We start from the raw sequence: 26,918 nt of genomic DNA, 5'->3' as shown, positions 1-26,918 counted from the left end.
TTGAAAAACCATAAAACCTGGGTGATCTACTGTATGCTATCAAATTGTATGTTTATTCACGCAGCATAGTACTGTACAGTATATGAATGATACATTATCTGGCTGATTTTAGTTTCTACCCTTCTAAGGACCAGCTGAGACCCCAACTTTGAGAACCAATGGTGTAGTGACGGGCGGGAAACCCTTTTGGTGTTTTAAGAATTATGTTATACTTTAGCTATATTCGGTTTCAAAACAGGCCGTATGCGGGTACACTATAGTAGCTTTTCGTGCTGGGGCCCTTTACTTTAGAATCATATGATAGACTGACTGATCAGCTGGTTATGTTCTTTCACCACTTTATTATTTGTATATGTAACAATACATAACATTATATGAGAGCCGCTATAATTAAGATTTCCAGGGTGAATGCCTCTGACTTAAAGGGGAAAACCACCCATTTTCAACATTTTACTATGTCATTAATATACCTTAGAGCTGTTGTGTGGAAATAATAAAAAGTCCCCCCATTCTGTGTTTCCTAGAATTGGAGGTCTGAAAAAAATCATTAATTTTTTTTCATAATTACAGTTCTAGGAAACACAAAATGGGGGGACTTTTCAAATCGACCGACTTCATCGGGAATGGTGTGCTTGCTATAGATAAATGTTGTATAGTTGAATTGATATTAATTAATTAGTGAATTCATTTTCCCCATTCACTTAACATGGGAAGATCTAAAAGTCCAACTCAAGTATTTTTTTCTCTGACACCATAATAGCTATAGTTACAAGACTTGGCAGGGAGGTTCATAATAATTACGAAAATTAATTATCATATAATTACATCGGTCGGCCTCAAAATTATTTTGTCCCTGGATTCCTTGGGTCATGACGCATCTCCCCATATAGGCCACGCCCATTTGCATCATGAAAGATTTTCCGCCATTTAGAATTTTCTCCAAAACACACTTTTTGCTCCTCCTCCTACAAACTTTGTCCAAATCTCACAAAAATCGGTACACATGATCTCTGGACCTTTCCGTTGAAAACACCACAGGCGGAATTTTGATAGTGCGTATCATTCGGGGCATACATGCATTAGAAGGTGACTGTTTGACACATCACTCCAATGAACAGTAATGGACAATGCCGTATGTAATACTCTTGAAACGTATGCCATACAGTACAATCAACATATTGTTTCCCCGGATTCCTTGGATCATGACACGTATAGGCCATGTTTGATCCAGGATTCCAGATCATATTTTCTGCCATAGTGTGTTTTCTTCACAGATTTTCTCAGATTTTGTCCCAAACTCACACAAATTGGTGCACATTATCTCTGGGGTCATGTGATCAAGATTTTCAAATACAATTCTAAGTGGCTATGAATGACCAAATTCTGTGGGCCTTGGGTAAAGCAACCCGGTCTTGCAGAGACCTGTGCTCCAAGGAGCACCCGTTTCTAGTTCAAAAACAATTCTGGAGTAGGCCTCTAAGGTTCTTTGCTTTTTCCTCAGATGGGGAATTGCTTCCTGTATACCTGTATCACTCCTGAATGCCTCCACCAGGCTGTACAATGCCTTCAGCTGTATCACTCATTAATACAATGTCTTCAGACGTATTTCAGGTGTACTCCTGAATACCATGCCTGACCTGTATCACTGCTGTAAGTGAAGGTGAATAAAACTAATAATTTATCTGCGCTTCTATCCACTCCTAGACAGTTATTACAACAGTATTCCAAGCCAAGTGGCACACATAACATTATTATCTACAGAACATATTGCATTTGATTTGGTAGTTTAAAAGATGGTGTATGACATATGATGACTTTTGTGTCTATTGTATATATACACATAGACGGCACCCGGGTGAGCAGTATGGGTTAGCGCCCCAGCCTGTGTCCTCCGTGAGGAGGAAGCCCAAAAACCCTTGGTGAGGCCTTTAGGAGGGCCATTATAATCCACCACTTCTGAATGAAGTGCCTAGTGCTGGGAGTCTGGTGCAACGCACAGGTCCTGGGCCTGGTGAGAGCAGGAGTGGACCTGGTGAGATGTAGGAGGGGCCCGGACAGGAGTCAACCCACAGAGCCTAGTCCTTCCACGCGCCAGAATCTGGTTCTACCAGTCCTGGCAGAGTAGTTCCGGAGCAACGGATTGTGTGGCCCTGGTTTTTTCCTAATGGGACTGATTCAGGGTAGCTACTGGGACATAAGTCGGGACTTGATCACCCCGGCTGGGTCACCTGAGTGAGGGGTATGATGTTTGAGAGACCCGAAACCCCGATGACCTTGGGATTCATCACTGAGGATACGTCCCAGGTGCATCCATGCAATGTTTGTTTTTTTGTTATATATTTATTTATTTATTTATTTATTTATTTTTAGAGAAGCAAGGGTACTATTTGAAAGCCAAACTAAAAAGATGCCTGAGAGGGAGTGACTCCGTAGCAACATGTTGCAGTAAATCACAGAAATCAGGGCCATGTGAGTTGGTGCCAAGCGAGACAAATCAGTATGCAACAAACACAATCTGCAACCACGGCTGAGGGAAGTAGGGGTGCTGGAGCACCCCCTCCACCCAGGCACAGCCCCCCCTCGGACAGGAGGGGAAAAATAATAATAATAATTTTAATCAAAACAGATTCCTGTTACTAGGCCTAAACAATATGCTGTATCACAGTATTGGCGCCTTATCCTGGTTAATTGCTTGTGTCAGTTTGCTCATGCGTGTGGAGAGGGAAAGTAAAAGCCACTTTTCTGTGTGAAAATGCAAAGATTTTGCGCTCACGCATGCGCACCCCCTACTAAACGTTCAGCACCTCCTACTGTAAACATCTTCCTGCGGCCATGTCTGCAACTGTAATACTCGGTAGTCAAATATGTAGGCGAACACACTATTATAACATGGAAATGGTTCTGCATAGTTCAACAGTTAGGTATGGCACTAATGTGACCTGAATCTGTGTGTATCCAACAAACTGAAGCTAAGAGTAATGATGACAAAAGAGTTGCCGTTCTCTTTAATCAAATAACGTGCTGGCGTAGTCCCAGGACTATTGACTTAATAGGGTTATACAGCTTTGATATCTCTAGCACCTTATTGTATGTCTTATAAAGTAATAGTGATAAGAATATTCCACTGCCCAAATTCCGTGTGGCTGATTCGGCCTTGGTCACACTAACACACACACAACACAGCATTATGAATTTGATTCCCACTTGTGCAGCCAGTGCTAAAAATATAGCCACTAATGATCGTGTATGGTACTTTGGAATAAGGTTTCCATGAAATGGCATTGCAGTGGCACGTGAAAACATACTGTTTTTCAATTACACGTGTATGACAAAAGTGTTAAATAATTGCTGTAGTTTGACAATTTCCCTGGAAATATGCTGCTGTAGTGGCCTATTGTGACTAACTTATTCAATTTAAAATCTCAAGAAAAATAACCAAATGTGAAGCAGTTTGAGGCCATTTAAAAGCTGTTCCCTGCTTATTCTACAGGGACTTCTGCACAAAAGGACATCTGTACTGTGTGCTGTGAATAACCCCAGTTTATTCAGATAAGAAACAGAGAAACGATCAGGGTAGCAAATGAAATTGCAAAGTGGTTGACGCAATCGCTTATATAGGCCCCTCCCACTAATTCTGCTAGCCAATTACAATGTCACGTTGTTATTTTTTTTGCATTTGTGGCGCCCCCTATGGATGAAAATGGAATTGCTTTTGGCTCTGGGTTGAGTAAACCACCCGTGACATGTGATTCAAATTTGGGATGGATTGGACATTCTGTTTGTGATTTGTGGTATTTTTTGCAAAATAGGCCCCTCCCACTAACTTCGGACCACGATTACGGCCGAACGATACGGACTACCAAAAGGTAGCAAATGAAACAATGTGTGTGCCATTTTCATTCCATTGCTGTTTGAATTTGCAAGAGAAGAGAAGAGAAGAGAAGAGAAGAGTCTGTTATTGGAATTTGAAAGACTCATCATTCCATCAGTGTCTCTAGTTGGTTGATGAAATCAATCACAATCAGATCAATCAAGCCATGGCCTTAAACATCTGAGAACACACTAACATTCCCAGCAAGATGGAAGCCTAAAAAGGCATGTCCGTGACCAGTAAGACCTTTCACATGGCCATAACCAATCTATCTTTATTTAACCTCTTACCCCTCATCATACCCCCTTTACACTGGTACCCATGTAGGCAGTTTGGTGTTTTCTTACCTTTAGCTTGAGACCCAATGGCTTCTTTGCTCAGACATATCTTCCCCATAACATCATCATGTCTGCAGCAAAGATAAAGAGAAGATTATGATTTCATCAGATGTTTTTAAATCACGGAAATATTGTGTGCATTGGTAATTGCAATTATTGTATAGGACTAATAGAAGCTTACTCTATACTTCATACATACATACATACATAATAAGAGTGTCAACCTATTATTAATCATTCATACTGCAGTTTAGCAGGGTGAATTTATAGAGACTGGTATGACTGCTGTTGCTCAGGAGAAGAGGCCAAAGAAATAGCCATTAATTACCAAGATTGGACAACCATCTACGTGATGAGGTTTGTTTATCCAAAGCATGGGAGGATTTCCAAAACATTCAGACTGTACAGATTTTAGCACAATATTTCAGTTCACAATTCATGGCCGCGAAACACTGATGACTAATGACGCTGCCATCAATCCTTCATAAGAAAACATAAATGGTTTAATATGACATGGTTTTGAGACAGCGTAGGGAGAAATGTTACCCAATGGTGTCCTCATCCATGACATAAAAAGAGAGGGAATGGAATCCCATTGGGAGGTGTAGTGTGTACTCTTCTCCCCAGAATGGATCCAGGTTCTTCCACACTGTAGCAGTCCTGTAAAAGAATGGTCCAACTTTATTTATCATGTTGTTTTGTGTTTGACTGATTGATTGTGAAATAGTGTACTCTACTACAGTATATGTGAGTGTGGGTTCAGGTACAAGTGGGTTGTACATTGTAGATGTGTGTGTGCGTGCGCGCGCATGTGGTCTCTCAACATTCCAAGACAATTCCTAACAATCATGGTTGATATGGTGATAGTCTTAATCTGGCACAATATCACAAATGCTAATGCTAGAAACAACAAACATGTACCGCATACAGTAGGACAAAATTTGGAAAATGGTTTGAAAACAGTGTTAATGTGGTTAAATGACCACATAAACACACAACGCTGTTAAGGATTTAGGACTAGCACTACATCTAAACAACATGGGTCATCAGTGCTCCCTTTTCCCTCAACCAGGCCTGTAACAGAAGTCATTGAACTGACCTTGTTAAACTCCAAAATAATAATCTATTGATACGGATACGGTTGACCGTTGGAGATTAATTTAAAAAATAGAGATGACATCCTTGATTGGTAAAAAAAAAGACATCTACTGTATAATCATTATACAGTAGATGTCAATTTTTACCAATCAAGGATGTCATCTCTATTTTATAAAAGGTGACATTTCTTTCAAATATTGGGCATTCAATTATTACATTATACTATAATGTAATAATTGAATGCCCAATATTTGAAAGAAATGTCACCTTTTATCCAAAGCGCTTTAAATATATTGTGCATTACATGATTAACCCATTCGCACACATTCATACGCAATCACCAATGATGGAGGAAACCATGCAAGGCACCAACCTGCACATCGGGAGCAATTAGGAGTTCAGAGTCTTGCTCAAGGACAATAGGCCTATCTCACAGCCCGCTTTCCACGCCCACTTCCGGTAAATAGTGGTGTCTTTAACATGAGCATTTACACGTTTTTTTCTCTGGAGAATCTAAGTACATTTTCTAATGTAAAAATGTGACAGACCAATATTATTATGAAGCAAACAAGATGGTAAATCAGGTCGAACAGATAGAACAAACCTTACCTTGAGAAAACAAAAGTTGTAGACTTCTTAAATTACCTCGGTTAACATGTAGTGTCTATGGAGTGACGTCACGCTATCACCACTAACCCCGAAAGGGGGCGTATTTAGGGGGGGCGGGGAAATTCTGTGAGATAGGCTTATTCGACACTAACTCTGGGGGAGCCCGGGATCGAACTGGGAACCTCACGGTCCGATCTACCAGCCACTCTACCTCTGAACCACTGCCGCCCCAAGCCATTCATAGGGATGGGAATTAACAATTTGTGTAAAACACATCTGGTGAATGTCTATTCCAATTCATCAATGCGCATTTGCATCCATCCACATTCAAATAAACCATACTAACCAACCAATGAACTAACGAACTAACTAAGAAGCTAAATATCTAAATGACTAAGCTCTGGCCAAGTGGTCTAGGCGCATGCCACATATAGGCATTGGCCTGACAGCTCATTGCGTGTTCGAGCCCCGTTCATGACAACCTTTACTGCATGTCTCTCCCCTTCTTTCGTGTCCATCTTCACTTGATACTGTCAATAAAGGCAGAAAAGCAAAAAAAAAAAACTAAGCTCTTTGGTTAAAAAATATATCAAGCTTTGCTTTGATATATGGCTAAATCAGAAGCCAATAGAGCGTCGCAGTCCCGCCCCCTACCAGGGCCCAGGAAATGATTCTCCGCTCATTTTCCTCATAGACATTTCAAAAAGTATTTATTTAAAGTCGTTTACCCTGTGGACAAAGCCAACTCGAGTCGTGACAACTCATGACAACAAACACCATTTTTTGGGCCGAACAAATAATTAGAATTTCTTCTTTGTAATTATTTGTTTGGTCCAAAATAGTTTGTTGTCATGAGTTGTCACGACTCGAGTTGGCTTTGTAACCGTAACAGTCTTTAAATAAATACTAATAGAAATGTCTATGGGAAAAATGCATTGGGAATCATTTCCTGGGCCTGGCGTCGTCATGAACTGCAACGCTCTATAGGCTATATTGCTTTAAGGTGGCATTCATGGAACCCAATTACGGCGGAATGATTTAAGCAGGCAGAGTGTTCACTTCTTCAGGTGACAAAACTGTATTCAAACCGAACAACTCTGAAATTACACCTACTCCTCCCATAGAGGCCCTGCCCTCCAATATTCTCTGCTTGTACAATGGGAGCTCCCCGCAATAATTTATGCACCCTCTCCATGGTTACCTGTAGGTATCTTAAAGGCCAGTCCCATATCAGGTTCTCTTGGTTCGAGGGGCTCACTCTGTGAACACAAGCCTGATCACACGTAGCCTACTCTACTCGGAAACAGGACGAGTGGGCACCTAAACATTTTGGACACGTCAACATTATATTGGCTATTTTTCCTAAATGTAAAAATATATATTATATATGGTTTGGAAAACGGTCAGAAATAATGTAAAGTATATGATTTTAAGATGTATGATACTTCAATATCAGATTTACCCGTGAACTTGCCCAAAGTCATTGCGCAAATAAATATGCATAAATATTAGGTTAAGTTAGGCCTTAAATGTCATTACAAATGATTCTATATTTGTATTTGGCCCCCCATTTATACCAAAAAAGTAAATATAAAATAAAATATATTTTTTTAAATGGCTGAGTTCTCAGGTGCCCACTCTTCCATGAAATACCATATACTAGCCTACCCAAACCCCAACCTATACCCTTTCAGTTCAATGGGGCACAGCTCACTGACTCAACACTGTACTGTACATCCAGACACATCTAACGAAGGAGGCAGCCTCCCAGGGTTTTGTATCAATCTTCTTCTTCTTCTTCTTCTTACTATTATTATTATAATTTTGTACTATTATTACGCTCTTATTTCTTATTTTTATTTATCTGTGTACTATGTGTTTTCCCACCATCCCTATCCTGCCCTTTTCATGTCGCCCTAGACACTACTTCCCCCGCCACAGATATCCCTCAAATCTCATATACCCAGCTCGTTCACCCAGTCACCACATTGTGGTGGAGGGAGGCCTTTGGAACTGCCACGCAGCTACCAAAGAGGAAATGCCTGCATCTCTGTCTCTGCATTTCCTTGCTCTAACCGAAACCTGGATTACCCCTGATAACACAGCTACCCCCGCCTGTACAATTTGGTATATAGTCTTTTTTATTGGCCTAACATATTGTCTATATACATACATTCATGAATCAAACTTTCCTTATGCTATAGCATGTGACATGTCAAACTAGGGGGTTTTCATGATTCTGAATCCATTCCAAGCATTAGTTTTGCATACAAAAACACTCCAAACATGACAAATGTGATGAGGTCAGCACAAATGTGATGAGGTCAGCACATTTTGGGCAAGTGGCTATGGCTGTTATTAGCCCAAGGAGTGTATTTTGTGCTAAACTAATGCTTGGAATGGATTCAGAATCATGAAAAACCCCTAGTTTGACATGTCACATGCTACTTAAAAGGAAAGTTTGACATTTTTGCCTGCCATAGGATGTTAATGGGAGGGTCACAAGAAACCCCTATAAAACAAATTGCCCAATACCGACAGCCGTCAGCAAGTGGATTCATGAATATATAGACAACATTTTAGGCCAATAAAAAAAGACTATAGGCTATACCAAATTTCCCACCCGTCCACCTCGACTGCCGGAATACTGTGAGCATATTTGAGAAAAGGATGAGACTTGACATTCTACAGCAGGGGGATATTTACATACAGTGTTTTCAGTAGCCTGTATGCAAGGCCTGTGGCTGCATTTATAATCTAATGGACCTCAGTGAAACATGTCATTGTGCTTTCTTGGGTTTAATCCTTTTAGCATCCTTTTGTATGGAACTGGACTTCTGTACTGTTTTTTTTTACTGGTGTAAAGTATAAAATCAATAAAACAAACAAAAGAACAGAGTGAGCACATGCAGTCAGAACACAGCTGCAGTCAATATCCAATCTTTTTGGATCCAATCTTTTAGGAGGTCAAAAGGTCAAAATGACCTGCCAGAAAGTGACAGAAGGAGACAGAAGGAGAGCTAAAGAGAACCCCCTTCTAGCATAAATGACCAACTCCTCCGCTGCAATATGCTCCTCTTCTATATAGCATACTGCGCTGTGTTCCCAGCTAGAATAAGCAACCATGACCCATATATCACACAAGCAGCATATCACATGTATAAATGTCTATTATAACTAGTCTATAAGTATGGAAATACACCACAATCACTTAAAAGATGCAGCGCAATTCACCTGGCCACAACTTCATTATCAACTTTTACGATGCAGTACGGATCGCTGGTTCCAGAGCTTGAGGGGAAGATAAAAAAATGACAGCATTAGCCTGCACATTAGGTTTCTAAAATGTGGCATATTTATTCAAATAATGTATTTTAATTTGAGACAGAACTTATTATTAAGCTTGACTTGGACTTAATAATAGAGCAAGCGACAATTAGAAAACCAACCTTAGTTCAAATGTAGTCTAAACATTTACATCTAATTACTTGATAGCTATATATACTGATACACTGTATATTATTATAGGCGGCGGTGTAAGAATTCAGTGGAGTGGCAGTTCAATTGACTTACACGTCTTTGGCTGGGAGGCTCCTGCCCTCGACAATACGAAAATAAAGAGATGTATTTTTGGCCATTTTAATCGAGGACGCTATTAATCCAATAATTCCTCTTGTCTGTCCATCCGCGGTCCTTAAAATAGTGCTCCTCTCCTCCTCCGCAATTGAGTTTTCTTCATCTCATGGCACCTCCAACGCGTGACGGCGCACAGGCAGCCCACCAGTCGTGCGCAAGAGTCGCCAGTCCAGTGGTGGGTTACAGCCGAGCGAGGGTTAATTCTCTAGGGCTTTATCAATGTAGTTCTCTCTTCCAAAGTGGCCAAAATGCATAACTGATGAAATAAATGATTATGCATTGACATTATTAAAAAATAATAATAATAATAGTTACATTTATATATTTTCTTCAACTCTCATGTGAACTCTTCTCGTCTGCTCAACGCGAGCCTCTTAATTTGCATCCAATTGTAACGTACGGTAAGGGTAAGCCTACTTGTGTCTGTGTTATATTTATCACTAATATTTGCATCTGCCACATTGACTGACGGACGTCTCTTGACTGATTGAAGGTTTACGCCATCTGGCGAATATATTATGGTACTGCGTCTTTAGTTTGCGCGGAAGGAAATGTCAGTGTATAAAACGTATAAAATGAAAGAAAACATCACGTATTTCTCCATGTCGATCATGCAATAAGACGTCTTGTTGTGGCTGATAATAATTCCCAATGAATTACTCATGCCGGCAGGCTAACCCTGGGAGCTAAAAACAATCTGTAATGACGCGCCACAAACAATGATAAAATGATTCATGTCCAAACGAGCTCACAAGTTTAAAATGTTTATATAGTTCTGTGCACCAAATATTACAATACAATTTCAATAAATAAATATATGTAATAAATATGTGCAAAGAATCAATAATCAAACAGTGAGCAAAACCAATTGTGAATGAACCAAAATACCAATAAAGTGTGAGTGCGGTCAACAAAAAGTATCGCTCCCAGCTCACCCTGCCTCCAAGTTCAACAGTCCCTAGAGTGAGCTGGTAGACACCTGTATTTGTGACCTGTCTGGTGGCCACCCACAGAGGCGCTCCCACCAATAATGGAGCGTCAATGCGGTGCCCACACCCATCACCAATCATGTGAAAATAACTGTGACTAAGCACCTTTTGGCTCCTACACGTCTGTTTGCCAAATTAAAAACCCTTTAGTAATAAATATGCAGGGCCAGGCAGGCATCTAAAGGGACACCAATGTGGGGTCCATTAAGACTGTGGCAAGTAAATAAAACTAAACTCAAATAATAGACGGTTTGACTTCCGGTCACGGTATCGTAATAATAGAAATGTAGCGAGAAAGTGCGTTAGAGCTTTTATTTTGAATTCCACTAACCGGAAGTCAAATGCGCAGTCTTTTTCGACTTGACGCGCGTTATGGTTTACAAAATACAAATACAATGGACTTGCTTTGCTTGCAGCGAAGTAAAGTTGTATGCAGATTATTAGACCATGAATAATATCGATTGTTTCATTTCTAACTAACTTGTTTAAAAGGCTTATTGGTTTGGTTTTGATCATCACCACAATGTTAGTCATTTACTGATCAAAGGTGGGCCGAGAAGGGCGTCTGGAATTCTCTTTTAGGCTGTTGTTTACATACATTCAAATGATACCGTAGATGTAAACATATAGTCATTACTCGGTTACCTTTGGTTTGGCCTTCGTAAAGATGATGGAGGTGTATCATCCAGGAGTAAACGACGGCCACGGAGATTCTACCAAACAGCAGGAGAGACACTACTACTTATTGTCCGAACTGCAAACCCTTGTCAAAGATCTTCCCAGGTCACAAGCCTTTTTTTGATAATGCATTACTGCCCAGTTTCTATATAGCAATAATTTATTAAAAATATGGCTTGGAAAGTGTGAACTCAACATAATATTTTATTTTAATGCATTTGTGTGTGGTGGTAGCTCCTTCCAGCAACGCCTCTCCTACAACACGCTCAGTGACCTGGCCTTGGCACTCATAGATGGCACTGTGTATGAAATAGTCCAGGGACTTCTGGACATTCAACATCTTACAGAAAGAAATTTGTACAATCAGAGACAAAAACTACATGGTGAACATCAAGGTTTGTGCACTTTTACATACAACGTTTAGAAACTTGGGCTGTGGCTGTTATTGTGAGGTGGTGATTGAAGAGTTTATTAACAGTTTGGAGAATTACAGTACATTTCAAGTACAAGTTCAATACAAAGACTGTTAACTGTGGATGACACTAAAAGCATTACATGTTCAATTCATCATAATCGTATCCTGTGTTTTGTTTTATGTTCAGCACTCAAGCAAGATTTGTCACGGAAGCACAAAGAGGCCCTGCTCGTTTGCAAGTCTCACAACCTTGCAATTCTCAAATCAAATCAACAAGCAGAGGTTGAGGTAAGACTGGTGCCGTTTGGAACCTCATATCTACGCTTTAGCTCCTAGAAGAGGTGTCAGGATATCCCTGTATCGGTAGAATGGGGGTTGAGCCGAAAACCCTTTTCGCAGTGTTTCCAAAAAGTTAAAGTATTTCTGGCTAGCTACAGATGATACACTTAGGATAGGCATGTAACATTTTTAGATAGGGGTGAAACATAGGGGTGAAACAACTGCCAGAAACAACAATTAGCCTTAAATTGCATATTAGGTTGACTAGCCGTACTGCTTCCGTGAGATTGCATTGGGAAAACATGGTACAGGCTGACTTCATGCTTTTTAAGCGGTTGTTTCACCCCTATCTAAAATAATCCTAAATGTATCATCTGTAGCTAGCCAGCAATACCTTCACTTTTTGGAAACTATACTGCGAGAAGGGTTTTTGCCACTGTTTTTGGATGGCTCCATCCCCGTTCTACCGATGCAGGGATATCCTGCGTAGATATGAGGTTCCAAACAGAGCTAAGGTAATAAATAATTACTACATGAAGTGAGCTCTGTGCTTAGCTGTGTACAGATTCACTAGCATCCAACCTGAATGCAAAACACTGGCATAATCACTTTTATGAAAAAGATAAAACAGCCAGCACTCAATAAATGTCCTTTTCACATTTACCTCACCCAGACAGAGCAACGTATCACCAAATGTGTCTTCCTCAGCGTTGTCAAGCACTTTGCAGTGCTTTCTCTCATAATCACTTTTCCCAGCTGCCAAAATGTCCCAAGATAGATCTGTCCTGTCATTCAAAGATTTGGAGGATTGCACCGTGACCATTATGCTTTGACTCTATGCTACTCACAGTCACAGGACCAACATCGCATTTTTTAGAGTCCAAACCACAAGGTGTGCTCATATCCCTTGCTGCAGTGGGGACTGCCCATAGATCCGAAGTCCTGTTAGTCCGAACATGCATTAAGGTTGGCGAACATGCGCTGCTCCCGTGCTTGCGGTTATGTTTAGGTTAGGTTTAGAGATAGGGTTAGTCATTTTGGAACGATGAACCTTCAGACTTTTAGGGGATGTGTTTGGGCAAAGATGTCCTTCAGCAGTCAAACAAAACCTGCTGAAGACATCTGTATTAGCAAACAAAGTTATTCTTACAGGTCTTTTCTAACACATTTTGTAACCCTTTTTCATGTTCTTTTAGCCACCTGTTCATTTATGTATGATAGTAAAGTGTAAATGGTTGAAAAGGTTGTGTGTTGTCCTCCTACCAGCCTCTAGAAAACCGTGTGAGAGAAGAGCAAAAAATGATGGATAAGAAGATCGTGGCAGAAATGGACCAAAAGGTGTTAGACCAGCAGAACACCTTGGAGAAAGCTGGGGTTCCTGGTTTCTTCATTACCACCAATCCTCAGGTCAGTCGTTTAAAACAAAAGTTTAAGAAAACAAACCACACCACAAGCACATCTACAATTTTGTTTTTTTGTTTGTTAAACTTAATTACTCCTACTGTAGGTGTCATAAAAATGTGCTTTCGCTTTGTGATACAGACAAATGTCCAGTAGATGGCGATAGATGTCTTAAACTGTAATGGTTCTGATGTGTCATGTTTCTGTTTGATTTTAGGAGTTGACAATGCAAATGAATCTACTTGAGCTGATCCTCAAACTTCAACAGAAGGAGACACAGTCAGTATCTTGAGGGACATGTCAAGCGGCACGGAAGTAAAAGGAAACAGAATGGACACCGACATAAAAGCATTCCACTAACTGGCTAACGTGGCTTGGGCTTCTCCTGCCCATCTCCTGACCTGACTGGTGGAGTTGTGCTGCACTCCTAAGGCTTCGTACAGACATATCAGACGAACATGCTCTGTGCTGTCCGTGTTTCATGGCCGACTCAATGCTTTTCCAATGGAAGTCAATCAAACACAAGTGTTTGGTCAAACCATGTGACTTCCATTGGAAAAGCATTGGGGCGGCCATGAAACACAGGCACAGCACAGTTGTTCTTTATGTGCGTACGAAGCCTAAGAAAACAACCACTTGGAGCACGAAACTTGCTGATTTTTGTTTTTATTTTATTTATTTTTGTATTTATTTTTTAATGTTTAATTGATTCCTTGTATTAATTCAAGTCCTTCAGCAGAGGGTTGATTTTTGTTAGTTCCCTACAGACGTTCTTTGCTATATAAGTCAACACAGTGGGTGAGCTGTTCTGTAGAAAGATTCTGTAACTTCCCAACAAGGGAATTCTTCAGCAGAGTTGTTTAGGAATTGTTAAGCAAATTGCTCCATTTCTGATCAGCAGGTATTGGTATTATATTGCAATAAGAGGAAACATGATTTTCATAATAAATACGAAGGGCTGCCAGCCCTCCTCGATTCTGCAGGAGTTTCCTTGAGGTTGTCAACATCTTGAGGACTCCTTGATGTAATTTATCCTTGATTGGGGGATTTCTGCCATTTTGCATGGCTTCTCGGGTCAGAGGTAAACATCCCTGGCCTGCAAGCAAGCTGCCTACACTGATCTTTAGGGCTGGCCTAAGGGCCCCATGTGGGCTGCCCCAGCCGTTAATGTTAATTTGATCTACACTGATCTTTAGAGCTGGCCTAAGGGCCCCATGTGGGCTGCCCCAGCCAGTTAATTTGCACCATTCATTGGGTTTGACAATTAACATGCAAATCATTGGCTGTATTGTTTCATGCCACCCCAACCTCTATCTGTCTCTGTCTCCCATACATCTCCAGGATCTCCAACTATAAATCTCTCATTAGTGAGAGTGGGAATGTTAACACGTACATTTCCTTTATGTATATCTAATGACAGATATAGTGTACACATACACTCATGTTATACATTGTTATTCCATGCAATAATTTAAGTAGTACTAATGAATAGCTATTAAAGGATGGCTTCAGTCATCAAATCAATTTTTATACTTTTTAATGGCTGAAATTGTCAAATGCAGGTCAGAGTAGAAAATAGCAACAACAAAAAAATCCATCTTTTGCTTGTGTTCTGCCAATAAACTATAGCTGAAATGGATAAAAATGCAATGCATACACTTTCAAATTCTGATCGTTGCCAGTTCTGTGAAGGGTACCGAATTAAAAGTAGGCCGTTATTTCCAATTCCCAAAGAAGGGGCGTTGCCTATAAGCGCCTGCCCTGCATGATTCTTTATTTCTTTTGAATGATTTAAAAAAAAAAAAAGAAGTAGCCTACTGTACCTTTAAGAACCTGCTCGACTGACTCCCATGTTCGTTGGGTCGTGGACGTGGTGTAGTTGCACCTTCTGCTGTATCAGACGATGTGGATGTCCCCCCGGTCAATCTAATGATACTGGACCTGCAATACGAATGAATGACTTTCAACAATAACGGTACTTTATTTCATTTATTGTAATTGCATTGACGTTATTATTTGTTAGGCTGCTTGTTGGCTCTTGTTTTTTTACATCAAAGAATCCCAACACTAAAGTAAAATCCATTCACAATTAAAATTAAATTACATAGTTGTAAAGCTTAATTTGAAGAGTCTGGGACGTAAACGCGACGAAGGAAAAGTATCCTATATGTACGCCCGTTTCTATTGTTTTAAATTAATAATAACAACCGGCGCATCATATGGCCGTCCTCTGTTTTATTATAGGACCTACTTCAAAGAGAACATTTATATATAGCCTATAAATGTAGCCTATCTGTCAGTTTATTTTGCGGCGATGATTTTATTTCCAAATGGGAATAAAGCATTACGTAATTTTCACAAGGCATCATGTAGGTCTACGCCATATGCCCACCATGCAAGCGCTGTTATCGGATGTTGCGTCCCAAAGACCAGGATGATCTGCCGTTCAGCAGTATTGTCCTGCTACCTGATAAACAGGCCTGGGAGGAGGCTACTCCATACTTACTGACTACTGAGTTCTTAAATAACGCAAATGCTACCTTTCACTGTAGGCTCTCTTTTTGTATATTTGCTCATCTTTTCCGTCAATTACGATGGCGTTTATGTCCTGAGTTTGTGCGATTAGAGCCTACAGTAGGGCCTATGGTTGGTAGACGAGCTTCAGCATGGCTACCCCGATACTGGTCATTCTGTCTCCTCCAAGATTTCAAACTGGCCAAAGTAACCCCCTTGCACAAGAAAGGGAGTAAATTAGACCCCGGCAACTACCGCCCTATTTCTATTCTTAGTTCCATCTCGAAAGTGATGGAAAAAATAGTCTATGAACAGGTTGAAAAGTATCTTGCCACTAATAAATTATTGTACGAGTTCCAATCTGGCTTCAGAACATCCCACTCCACTGACACATGCCTTCTCTATTTGAGCGACCACATCAAACAAGAGGTGGACGCTGGCAAATACTGCGGCATGGTCATGCTGGACCTCCAAAAGGCTTTTGATACCGTGAACCACTCCATACTGGTTAACAAGCTAAAAGCAATTGGTTTCGATAGCACATCAGTGAGCTGGATGCAATCCTACCTGGAGGGGAGAGAACAGATGGTGGAAGTGAACGGAACACTGTCCCCCCCCCCCTCCCAGTGAGCTGTGGCGTTCCACAAGGAAGCATACTAGGGCCTCTACTGTTCCTAATATATGTAAACGACATGACTTCAGCTTGTGACTGCAACTTGTTCCTGTTCGCAGATGACTCAGCACTGCTGGTCTCGGACAGGGACAAACTGCAGGTTGAAAATGCCCTCAGCTCTGAACTCGGTAGAATCTGCACCTGGCTCGCTGATAACAAACTATCTTTACACCTGGGAAAAACTGAATCCATTCTCTTTGGCTCTATTAGTAATCTCAGCAAGGCAAATGGCTTCTTGGTTAGAGTGGGTGACAATGTTATCACACGTAAAGATGAAATTACCTACCTAGGTTCCATCCTGGAGGCTAATCTTTCCGGTGATAAAATGGCCACCAACGTAATCAAAAAAGTCAACCATAGAACAAGATTCCTCTACAGGATCTCCTCACTGGTCAACAAAAACACCTTGAAGACCTTAACAGGAGCCCTTGTACAGGGTTTCTTTGACTATGCATGCACCTCCTGGTACCACAGCACCTCAAAGGCCCTTAAAACCAGGCTCCAGACTTCCCAAAACAAACTGGTCAGGCTCCTACTTGATCTAGCCCCCCGAACCCACCTCACCCCTGCCCACTTCGACAGGCTGGAATGGCTTAGGGTCGACGACAGAGTACAGCATCTTGCAATGGGTCTGGTCCACAAGATTCGATACACCACCAAGATACCCATGTACCTGTCTAGATACTTCCTTAATGTTAACGAAGTCCACACCCACAACACCAGAGGGAGTGCAACGAACCATGTACAACCCAGATTCGGCACAAACAAGGGACTAAATTCTTTTCGCTCCTATGCCACCAAAATGTGGAACGCCCTACCAACTGTCATTAAGACATGCGAATCCCTTGACTCCTTCAAAACCACTCTCAAAGGGCACCTACGGATGGCTGCAATTCGAAACTGGCCCCCGTAAAATCTGAATCCCCCCCGCCCCCCCCCTTTTTTCCCCTCACTGTATATATTTCTTTTCCCTTTTTACCTCCTTTATGATGAAATCCTGTTCTGTCTATAGAAGTGTCTATTTGTACGTCTCTAAATGTTTTGATGATTTGAACATGGTGGACCCTATTGGAAACAAGTGTAATGCTTAATTGGGTCGTCCACTCACAGTTAACAGCCTTTGTATTGAGTTTGTGCTTGAAATGTACTGTAATTCTGCAAACTGTTAATAAATTCTTCAATCAATCAATACAAAAAGAGAACGTTCTGAAGTCCCACAAATTCGGCCTAATAGAGTCTATTATGAACAGAATGGATGCAGACAGTAGACTATTGTAGAAAGTGCTGTCATAAAAAATACAACCAAGCTTAGGGGGGTTTAGGTAAATTATGGAAATAGTGTATTTATTCTCTGATAAGTGGCATTATTGAATTAGGAAAATAGTTAAGGCTCATAGCTGCTGAGTTAATGGAAGGAGACGTTTTTTGTTGTTGTTTTTTTAGGTAGGGATAATGTCAGGCTGATGCCCAGTGCCAGATTGGCCACAGCATAGGTTTGATAGAAGAGACCAACATGTAGGCCTACCGGTAAACCAAAAGCCCACGTGTCACTGTCACTGTCCACAGCCATGTTCAAGTGTTTCGTTTAATGATAGGCTGCGCAGGACCCCTACCTGCTAATATTTAACTGTGTAGATTGGATTTGAATTAGCTTTTGATTTTTTTGAACTAATTACCAAAGTAGCCTACATACACCTGCAGTTGTTTTCCACTGGTGATATATGGCAGTTATTTGGCTAATTTATGTGTGCTCTGTTTTGCAGGTCGGCTTTAACAGAAAAGGAACGATGGACCCAATTTGAACATTGTGACACCATCCTGCCCAGCTGTTGTGTGTCACTCTGTAGCCATGGCAACCTGTGCAACTGGCTGTGTCCCAGCGGTGCGCTTCTGCCAGAGGTTGAACAGACTCAAGACTCTAGACGAGGACATGATGGCCACGTCTCTGAAGCGTTGCCTCGGAACTTTAGACCTGACGATGCTGGGTGTTGGCGGCATGGTGGGCTCTGGGCTTTATGTCCTGACAGGCACTGTGGCAAAAGACATAACGGGGCCTGCTATCGTCATATCCTTCATGTTTGCAGGCATTGCTTCCCTATTGGCTGCCTTCTGTTACGCAGAGTTTGGAGCACGCATTCCCAAAACAGGTTCTGCCTACATGTTTACCTATGTGTCTGTAGGGGAGATCTGGGCCTTCCTCATTGGCTGGAATGTGATTCTAGAGAACATGATTGGTGGGGCCGCTGTGGCACGTGCGTGGAGTGGTTATTTGGATTCCATTTTTAATCATGCCATCCAGAACTACACTGAGACACATGTTATGCGATGGAATGTGCCCTTCCTGGCCCATTATCCAGACCTGCTGGCAGCAGGGATTCTAATATTAGCCAGCTTTTTCATATCGTTTGGAGTTCAAGTTTCATCTTACCTTAACCACATCTTCTCCGCCATTAGTATGGTGGTCATATGCTTCATCTTAATATTTGGCTTTATACTGGCTGAACCTGCCAACTGGAGTGCAAAAGAAGGAGGCTTTGCCCCTTTCGGGTTTTCCGGTATAATGGCAGGCTCAGCGACCTGTTTCTATGCATTTGTGGGCTTTGATGTGATCGCGTCCTCAAGCGAGGAGGCCAAGAACCCCCAGAAATCCATCCCCATAGCCACTGCAATCTCCCTTGGCCTAGCAACGACAGCCTACATCCTGGTTTCCACAGTGCTCACCCTCATTGTGCCCTGGCACACACTGGACCCCAACTCGGCTCTCTCAGATGCTTTCTTTCGCCGGGGATACAGTTGGGCTGGAATTATTGTGGCAATTGGTTCCATTTGTGGTGAGTGTGACGTGTCCCTATCTGTAAACGACAGAACATATCAATTCAAAATTCAATTTGCCAAATACAGTGTATGGAAATGTGTGCATATTGACACACAGTAAACAGTATGCAACACAATGCAGCAGTGTAGAGCAGTACATTACACATAGATCATACACAGCAAGGTTATACTATAATAATAATAATAATAATAATAATAATAATAGTAATAATCAAACATCATTTGACTTTGTATTGCTTCATATTTTTCCTGAGGGCCTTTTTTTTTTGTATATTATGGTGTAATCATGCTACGACAATAGCTTGTGTCATGCTATGACACTATATTATAGTGAACACGTTTGACTATAAAATGTATGTTCATCATTTGCATGTTCTAATGATAACTCTTTGTTTCCCATCTCCAGCCATGAACACAGTACTGCTCTGTAATCTCTTCTCCCTCCCTCGGATCGTTTATGCTATGGCAGAGGATGGACTGTTCTTCTCTGTGTTTGCTAGAGTCAACCCTGTCTCCAAAGTACCCGTCAATGCTATTCTTGTGTTTGGAGTGCTCATGGCGACCATGGCTCTTGTCTTTGATCTGGAAGCACTTGTCCAGTTCCTGTCCATTGGCACTCTCCTGGCCTACACCTTTGTGGCGGCCAGTGTTATCGTGCTTCGCTTCCAGCCGGAGAAAGTCACCTCTATGGGGACCTCCTCCACGTCTCCCAACCCCAACTTGGAGCCATCTTTCGCTGCATCGGAATCTCAGAACATAACTGAGGACAGTGGGGAGCTGAAGGAATATGAGTCTTTCTCTGATAAACTCCAGTTGGTGGAAAGGCAGAAGAAAACGATAGAGCGGCGTGGGGTGGGGCAGTTGGGGGCCCGCTGGGAACCGTACCTGGGCAGGGTTTTTGGGGACTTTGAGCCAGGGGAGGTGGTGGCCTTCTGTGTTCTAGCTCTGATGGTGAGCTCTGTATCCCTCTGTTCTGTTCTGATATTTGGAACCAACCAGCTACACCTGCCAGTATGGAGCTTCGTGCTCTTACTGGTGGTGTTTAGCTCAGCTTACATCCTCAGCCTCATGCTCATATGGGTCCACGAACCTCAAACCAATAATAAAACGTTCCAGGTGAGTTCATCACACATTTTACAAATACAGCTGTGCAGAGTGATAATTACACGTGGAGAGGTCGATTGCTTCCATACCTACACAGTAAAATCCTCCTACATCCTAATGTATCAATTTGTAACTTTAAGAGTTCCAAATTGAAAAATGTTTGTAGTTCATATTTACCATGAGGAAGAATATGGACTGCATATGGAGAGTACCTAAAGATTAAACTGGTTTGACTGATTGGAAAATGAATGAGCAATGCTCTCATATTATTGCACTTGAAAAAGCCACATAACCCCCAAATTATCCAGTAGAGCTGCTTAGGGACCAACAGTAAACTCCATGACATTGCTAAAAAAAAGAATGCGGTTATGCTTGGCAACCCAAGTGTTCAATATAAGACTGCATGTTTTCTAGCTTTTTCAGTATCTATACTGAAGGTTGCCTCTCTTCTAGATGTGAGAAGCATGTTTTGTAGTATGGCCTGTTAGCATGCTGCCACCATCAGTTAGCAGTCATTGGGACCATCAATGCTATATACACTCATGTAGCATATGATAAAGTGTGGCTCTGAGTGGCCACAAAAAATAGAACTATGTTATTACTCAGCAATAAGGCTGAGACACAAGACACCTTTTTTATTATTCTTTTGGCATATCTACTTTATAGAGACTATGAGAGATATAGTACAGGTGGGAGATAGAGGGGGTGACATGCAGCAAAGAGCCTTAGGTCGGATTCGAACTTGTGCCAGCTGTGGGAAGGAGTTATATGTGCTCTTACAAGACACATTGGTCACTAAACTTTGATTCTCTTCCTTCCCTCTCTGTTTCTTTCTCTCATTCACTCACACACAAATAAAATCTGTGTCTGAGTCACATCAGAGAGCCAGACATCTGTGTTTGCTCAGACTGGACCAATATTATCTTCTATAAAGACAACATCCAGTGAAAAGGAAGTTCCTTCTGCTTAGCCATATGCCATATGCATTCAGTTGAGGGCAATTGTTAACACAAAATAAGATGATGAAAATATGATGAATGTTTTCTGTTTCTGCATCTTCTAGGTGCCGTTGGTCCCATTGATTCCTGCTTTGAGTATTCTCATTAATGTGTTCCTCATGCTAAAACTGAGCGTCCTCACCTGGATTCGTTTCTCTGTATGGATCGTCATAGGTAAGAGCACCAGCTTACTCTGATACAGATTATGTAGCACAAAAGACAACATACTTCAAAGTCACCTGGGATGGGTACAAATCATGTTAAGTTAACAAAACAATTGAAGCTCAAAATATACACATCTAATTGCTTACAATGGATTAAGGGAAAATTACACAAGTGACACAAGTATTCCCTACAGAGGTATGTGAAATACTTAGCTTAGCTTCTCAAAAGATTTTAATTTGTCACAAAATTGAGTCTGGAAAGATAAGATGATGATATCGCTGTTCTAATTCTGGTAATATTCTATAAATTATGTGTTTACATCATCATGTTAAACAAGCTGTGGACTAATTGTAGAAAATATACCCATTTGATGATGTGGACAATGGATAAATGATTATGTTAATGTCCTGACTGCGGTCAGTAAAGAGGGTCCATGGGAAAATGTGATTTGTTGTATGAGCTTAGCATTGTCTGTACCAGTAAACCATTTAAACACACCTGTCTGCCTGCTGCCAGTTAACAAGCTGCACTCTCTTATTAAACCTGACAGGGCTTTGAAACCTTTTCCCTTGAGAAATGTATAACCACATACCTTGGGTTATTTGAACTTACGTCCCACAGCTGTCAACAAGATTACAATTCGGAAATGTGGAAGTTTAGATTGTCTATTGCAACAGACATAAGACTTGTTGTCCTGACTGTTTATGTCTTTTTTCTAGGCTTGTGCGTGTATTTTGGTTATGGGATCTGGCACAGTAAGGAAGGCTTACGGGAGCTTGCGCCCAAGGACCTGGCTGCCAGGTATGTGGTGCTACCAAGTGGCAGTCTGGTAGAAACAGTGCAATCCGTCCAGCCAGATGGACAGGTGGACAACTCTGCCCACCACATCAGCCCCTCCACTGAGGAGCAGATGGGAAAGAGATGATGTCATTGTTACAGTGGGCCAATGTTATATTGTCTGCTCCTGCCTTGTCTGCTACTGCTGTCTTCATCTCATTCCTTTGGCCTGACACGTGTACTGCCACAACAAGGCTCTATCTCTTGCTCTGCAAATGTAAGCACACCACAGGCCAGGATGCTCCCTGACTGTCTAGTGAAGCATACTTGTGTGTATCTTGTGATATTGGAACATAGAGAGCTTTATTACCATCCCTTTATCTCCTGGAGGCAAATATGTGGTATATCCGGTCAAGCCAGCACTATTCTTACACTCCTGCCAGTGATGTAACCAATTTTAGTTCATCTCCTACAGGTTTCTATAAAACCAAGTGTGTTTGCAAGGCACATGGTGCTTTAAACTGTACTTTCACTCAAGTATATCACAATTATTAAAATGTAACCAGGAAATGGTGGGTGGGACAAAGTCCTACTGTTCTATAGCTTTTCCACCAAACTTTATTTTTTAATAAAGGGTGTGGCATCCTACTTCATCTCCCCTCAAATCACTTGCTCAGTACACTGCTGTATCATTCAATTTGTTGCATGATTCCTTCCTATGTCAACCACCAATGAGACCTCAGACTTGCTCACTCATGTGCAAGATGTGCACATGACATCATGCATCGTGCACTTCATCTCAAACTCTCACGGTCCCAAATCCTCAGGAGAAACTACAGGCTCTGGTCATGTGGATCCTCTTAGACTCTCAGTCCAACTCTCTCTCTCTCTCTCTCTCTCTCTCGGTGTCCACACGGTCTTGCCGATAGTAGCTGCTGACAAATTTGATAAAATATGGAAAGTTGTGTATTTATTTTTCTATTATTTGTTTATAGTTTTTACCTCACAGATAATTGTATTATCGGTTCTTAGTTGTCTCATTGCATGCCTTTGTCATGTTGCCTCGAGTACTGGCCGGTCCTGCACGTTTGTTAGCTCTATAATCTACATACAACACTAATTTGCGTTCAGCTATTAGATGAGTGAGCAGGTCTTTCAACCCTTCACATAATCCCCCTAATTCTCATCCCATGACCCCCTTCATTTGTGGGTCACAGATCTTGCACTTCTGCAAGAGGTTTCCCACACTTAGGATACCAACCACTCTGCGTCTCTCACACGTAGGATACCAACCACTCTCCGTCTCTCCTTTTTGGCATGAATTTAAATATAAAAGCACATGGATTATTGAGGAAATATTTTCTAGATTCTATGTTATAATAACCCAATAAATATTTACATTCCTGGAAATATAAGGCAAGCACAAACCTATTGCATCTGAACAGGGTAAAATGTTGGGCAGATAGGAATGGGTTGTTGTTAATGCTGTAATCTGTCAGATTTGCAGGAGGACCATGTCATTGGTCAGTAAAGCATGACCTAGATTACAGAGATGCACATGTGTCACTGTGCAAGATTATTATATCAGTCGTAGAGATTGTACTCCTGGTCCAAAATGGTGAACATCAGCAGGTAAAATGAGCTCTACTCTGTCATTAGCTGTATTTATCAACCTTATACCACTATTTTAGCACTGCTCACCTTCACGTTTTACATGAAAGGAAAAAAAAAAAAAGACTTAAACGTTTTTTTTTATAAGTATTTCACTATCAATGTATGTTTGTATATGATGCATCAGAAACCAATGGCCTTAAAGATATTTTAACCAATGCATAATGATTTCCAAAGCTTTCCAGAACGGACCATATTCACACAGTGGCTATTTTGCTCTTATGTCATGAAAATGGCTGCCATGTGAATATACTCAAGGTTTTAAGTTGTTACTTTTTGTGGTGTTCAGAGATGTGCATTTGTTCACTTCAGTATTTAATAACAAACTCATAGGACTGTACTACACAAATAAAACTGTATAGAAACTATGGAATAGAATGTACGTGACACTGGAGTTTTGTACAACTTTGCACTCTGAGAATTCTACTTTTTGTGTATGTAATTTTTGCGTCAGTTCTATTTTCGATGTGAAGGGCATGTGATGGGTGTTCACACTGTGGTGCATTTAGCAAGCTGAACATTCTCTCACCTCTTGGAATTACTGTCTGTTGTTTGTATTCTAGTAAGCACAGTTATATTATGTTCTGATTCTTTTCTTACTTCTGAATAATATCAAACTCTGTACTTGCACATTCAAAAATATTTGTCTTTTATGTTGTATAAATGCAAAAACTGTGTTGATAATAAATGTTTTGAAGCAGCATCCACACGTGTGAAGAGTATTACCTCAAAGAAACCGAATCAGATAATGCTGAATTTGGAATAGATGGCAGGGTGTGCATAACTGCATATGGGTGGACATCATCATACATTAGGAACTTTCACCTAGAGAGGAAGGCAGGAAAAACACATACAAATCATCCATCTTGCTCAGAATTTCCCTAATTAAAGCAGAGTCAGTCATCCTTGCTAACTATAGGGTCTGTCCAGACACAGGTCTTTACCAGACCATGCCTGAGAGGTCCAAGTGAAAAAAGGAATTGCCCTCAGCTTGGCCTTGTATCAGTGTCTCGGTACACGGTGTGATGACTCAGTGACTACCCCACCGAAGGCCAAGGAACCAACTGGTTGCCAAAGCTGAAAAGGTGGCACAATGGCACTGTAAAGTTCAACTCTGTTCCACTCCAAAGGACATACAAGGACGCAACTCCAATTTCCAACTCAATCCAATGATTTTTTATTTTCCAACTTTTACGCTCAGTGTTGGCTTCATTGGTGATTGGCTGGTCATTTCAGTTAGGTTGAAAACCTTCGAACACAAAGAAACAAAGATTAACAACAAATGATAATCCTTTCAAAACAGGTTCTCTTTTTAACCACTTGATTTTAAACATTCTTAAATAATCAAATGTCTTTTAAACAATTAGTGTTCTTAAACAATGAATGCCTAAATTAAGGTCTTTTAAATTAACTTATTAAAGTCAACATTTTAAACAAATTAAATATTTCAAATGACTTTACCCTTTAAGCTTGGATAAAAGATTAAAGTTAAGTAAACATCTAGCATTTTAAACCTTGAACATGAATTGTCCACATTTTTAGTAATCTTTTAAATTCTTAAATCATTAACATTTCTAACTTGGTCTTCTTTTGTAAAGAGATACTTTTAAACATAAATTAAATCCAACTCTCAAGTAAGTTAATGTGTTCCTTCCCCACTTCAGACTGAAGCTACTAAACACAATTAGCCAGATTTTAACCACATCGAACAGTACTGCAGTGCATATATAAGTGTAAATAAAACAATACAATATCACCGACCATTGGCGTCTTTGGAGGTAGAACCCAAGAGTTGTCTTTGCTGTTTGCATCTGGTGTTTGCTTGAATGATTGAAGCTATATACTCTAAGCTGAAGCTCCATTCCTTTTAAGGTGCTCCTAATCAGGTAAAGCAGCCATCTTGCTGCATTCTGGGAGATGTTGTTTTTTTAGGTCTGGGATGTCATGCCGACCATATTTGTGGTCCATTTCTGAGTTTTGACTCAACAGGCACATACACCTATTTACATGCATATACAAACATGGACACAGTAACTTGCATTTATAGGACTGAATGAGAAGATTTAAGACTAATTTGACCTAGAGGTCATAAAGTCAATGAAATGACAGATCAGGTAGGCTATTCAAATATTTATTAACACTGGGGATTAGTGTATTGTAATTGATAAGTATATTAATTATTGGATTAGTAATGTCTTAGCTAAATATGTTTTGTCAATTATTATATATACAATTTGCACCAAGGACATGGATCAAATTCAATCACCTCAAAATTAGAAGTGCATTAAAAGGATGTGTATTTGTATTGGTCTGCTTCTACAGATGGTGAGCCCCTGGCTCTTGACTTGGTTCAAATTACAGAACCAAGCTCATGGCATCTCAAATTACTGTTGAAGAACATTATTAATAACGATTGGGGGCGGGCAAAGGACTTTGAGAAAAATAGAAGGCATCTTCAAGCACGATTCCCGGTGAGCCACAGTGTGATCTTGATCTACTGTAGGTGGATCTTTAAAAAGTAATTGGGACAGATTTCCCTGTCTGCTGGGACTAGAAAAGACACAGCTTGAATGCCCTGATCACTTGTTGCCATGGGAACTCCCCGTGCTCGTCACAGTGAGTGTTCCTGGAGGCCTAGGATACACATCTGCCGCCGTGGCATTGTCTGAGATATTCAAGGTTGTACAAACCACCCACTCACAAAGAGTCATGTGACTCACCTGCCACGCAGGATGACTCTTCATAATAACAGTCAACATGCATATCATGTTCACAGCATCTTAACCCATTAAGACCTGAGGCCGATTCTAAAAATGTCTTCTAAAAAACAGTTTTTGGAAAGACTTGCCAGTGGTTCTCATACATTT

At 40.8% G+C, this 26,918-nt stretch overlaps 3 protein-coding genes and 1 long non-coding RNA gene across 6 annotated transcripts in view; 2 read left to right on the top strand and 2 right to left on the bottom strand.

Annotated features, from left to right (window-relative positions):
• rasal1 (RAS protein activator like 1) overlaps window positions 1-10,503 on the bottom strand; it is a 41,453-nt gene extending 30,950 nt beyond the window's left edge. Inside the window, exons 1-5 of one of the 2 annotated variants that reach the window (XM_079516244.1) lie at window positions 10,488-10,503; window positions 9,490-9,783; window positions 9,151-9,207; window positions 4,756-4,869; window positions 4,219-4,280 (exon numbers count right to left, since the gene is read on the bottom strand). In XM_079516244.1, the coding sequence (XP_079372370.1) occupies window positions 4,219-4,280; window positions 4,756-4,869; window positions 9,151-9,207; window positions 9,490-9,554 (298 nt within the window). In that variant the 5' untranslated portion in view covers window positions 9,555-9,783; window positions 10,488-10,503. Of the gene's footprint in view, window positions 1-4,218; window positions 4,281-4,755; window positions 4,870-9,150; window positions 9,208-9,489; window positions 10,197-10,487 lie in introns of those variants that run through there. The other variant, XM_079516243.1, reaches the window with a different exon arrangement.
• A 359-nt stretch (window positions 10,504-10,862) lies between these two features.
• Window positions 10,863-14,741, top strand: dgcr6 (DiGeorge syndrome critical region gene 6). 2 transcript variants are annotated; one of them, XM_079516572.1, is made up of 6 exons: window positions 10,863-11,088; window positions 11,209-11,324; window positions 11,454-11,614; window positions 11,822-11,922; window positions 13,180-13,320; window positions 13,532-14,741. In XM_079516572.1, exons 2-6 carry the CDS (start codon window positions 11,209-11,211, stop codon window positions 13,604-13,606), a joined length of 594 nt encoding a protein of 197 aa, XP_079372698.1. In that variant the 5' UTR covers window positions 10,863-11,088; the 3' UTR covers window positions 13,607-14,741. The 2 variants fall into 2 exon arrangements, with proteins under 2 accessions (XP_079372698.1, XP_079372697.1); XM_079516571.1 differs by having other exon boundaries at window positions 10,866-11,324.
• Window positions 14,742-15,187: 446 nt separating this feature from the next.
• On the top strand, window positions 15,188-22,940 carry slc7a4 (solute carrier family 7 member 4). The gene is made up of 5 exons (XM_079515387.1): window positions 15,188-15,289; window positions 18,265-19,332; window positions 19,743-20,452; window positions 21,504-21,612; window positions 22,323-22,940. Exons 2-5 carry the CDS (start codon window positions 18,351-18,353, stop codon window positions 22,526-22,528), a joined length of 2,007 nt encoding a protein of 668 aa, XP_079371513.1. The 5' UTR covers window positions 15,188-15,289; window positions 18,265-18,350; the 3' UTR covers window positions 22,529-22,940.
• A 1,409-nt stretch (window positions 22,941-24,349) lies between these two features.
• Window positions 24,350-25,879, bottom strand: LOC306933492. Its single transcript, XR_013791234.1, has 2 exons — window positions 25,813-25,879; window positions 24,350-25,300 (listed from the first exon to the last, which is right to left on the bottom strand). It is a non-coding gene; the product is annotated as an uncharacterized lncRNA (long non-coding RNA).
• Between the last annotated feature and the right edge of the window lie 1,039 nt (window positions 25,880-26,918).

The sequence above is a fragment of the Electrona antarctica genome (assembly GCF_951216825.1).
Source record: "Electrona antarctica genome assembly, chromosome: 12".
Classification (NCBI taxonomy): Eukaryota; Metazoa; Chordata; class Actinopteri; order Myctophiformes; family Myctophidae; genus Electrona; species Electrona antarctica.
This window is presented reverse-complemented; position numbering and strand designations above follow the sequence as displayed.

Coding starts and splice junctions, on each gene's coding strand:
- dgcr6 (XM_079516572.1), top strand. CDS start 11,209: ATGATGGAGGTGTATCATCCAGGAGTAAACGACGGCCACGGAGATTCT. Junction 11,923..13,179: donor ATCAACAAGCAGAGGTTGAG/GTAAGACTGGTG, acceptor TCCTCCTACCAG/CCTCTAGAAAACCGTGTGAG. Junction 13,321..13,531: donor TCATTACCACCAATCCTCAG/GTCAGTCGTTTA, acceptor GTTTGATTTTAG/GAGTTGACAATGCAAATGAA.
- slc7a4 (XM_079515387.1), top strand. CDS start 18,351: ATGGCAACCTGTGCAACTGGCTGTGTCCCAGCGGTGCGCTTCTGCCAG. Junction 19,333..19,742: donor GGCAATTGGTTCCATTTGTG/GTGAGTGTGACG, acceptor TCCCATCTCCAG/CCATGAACACAGTACTGCTC. Junction 20,453..21,503: donor CCAATAATAAAACGTTCCAG/GTGAGTTCATCA, acceptor TGCATCTTCTAG/GTGCCGTTGGTCCCATTGAT.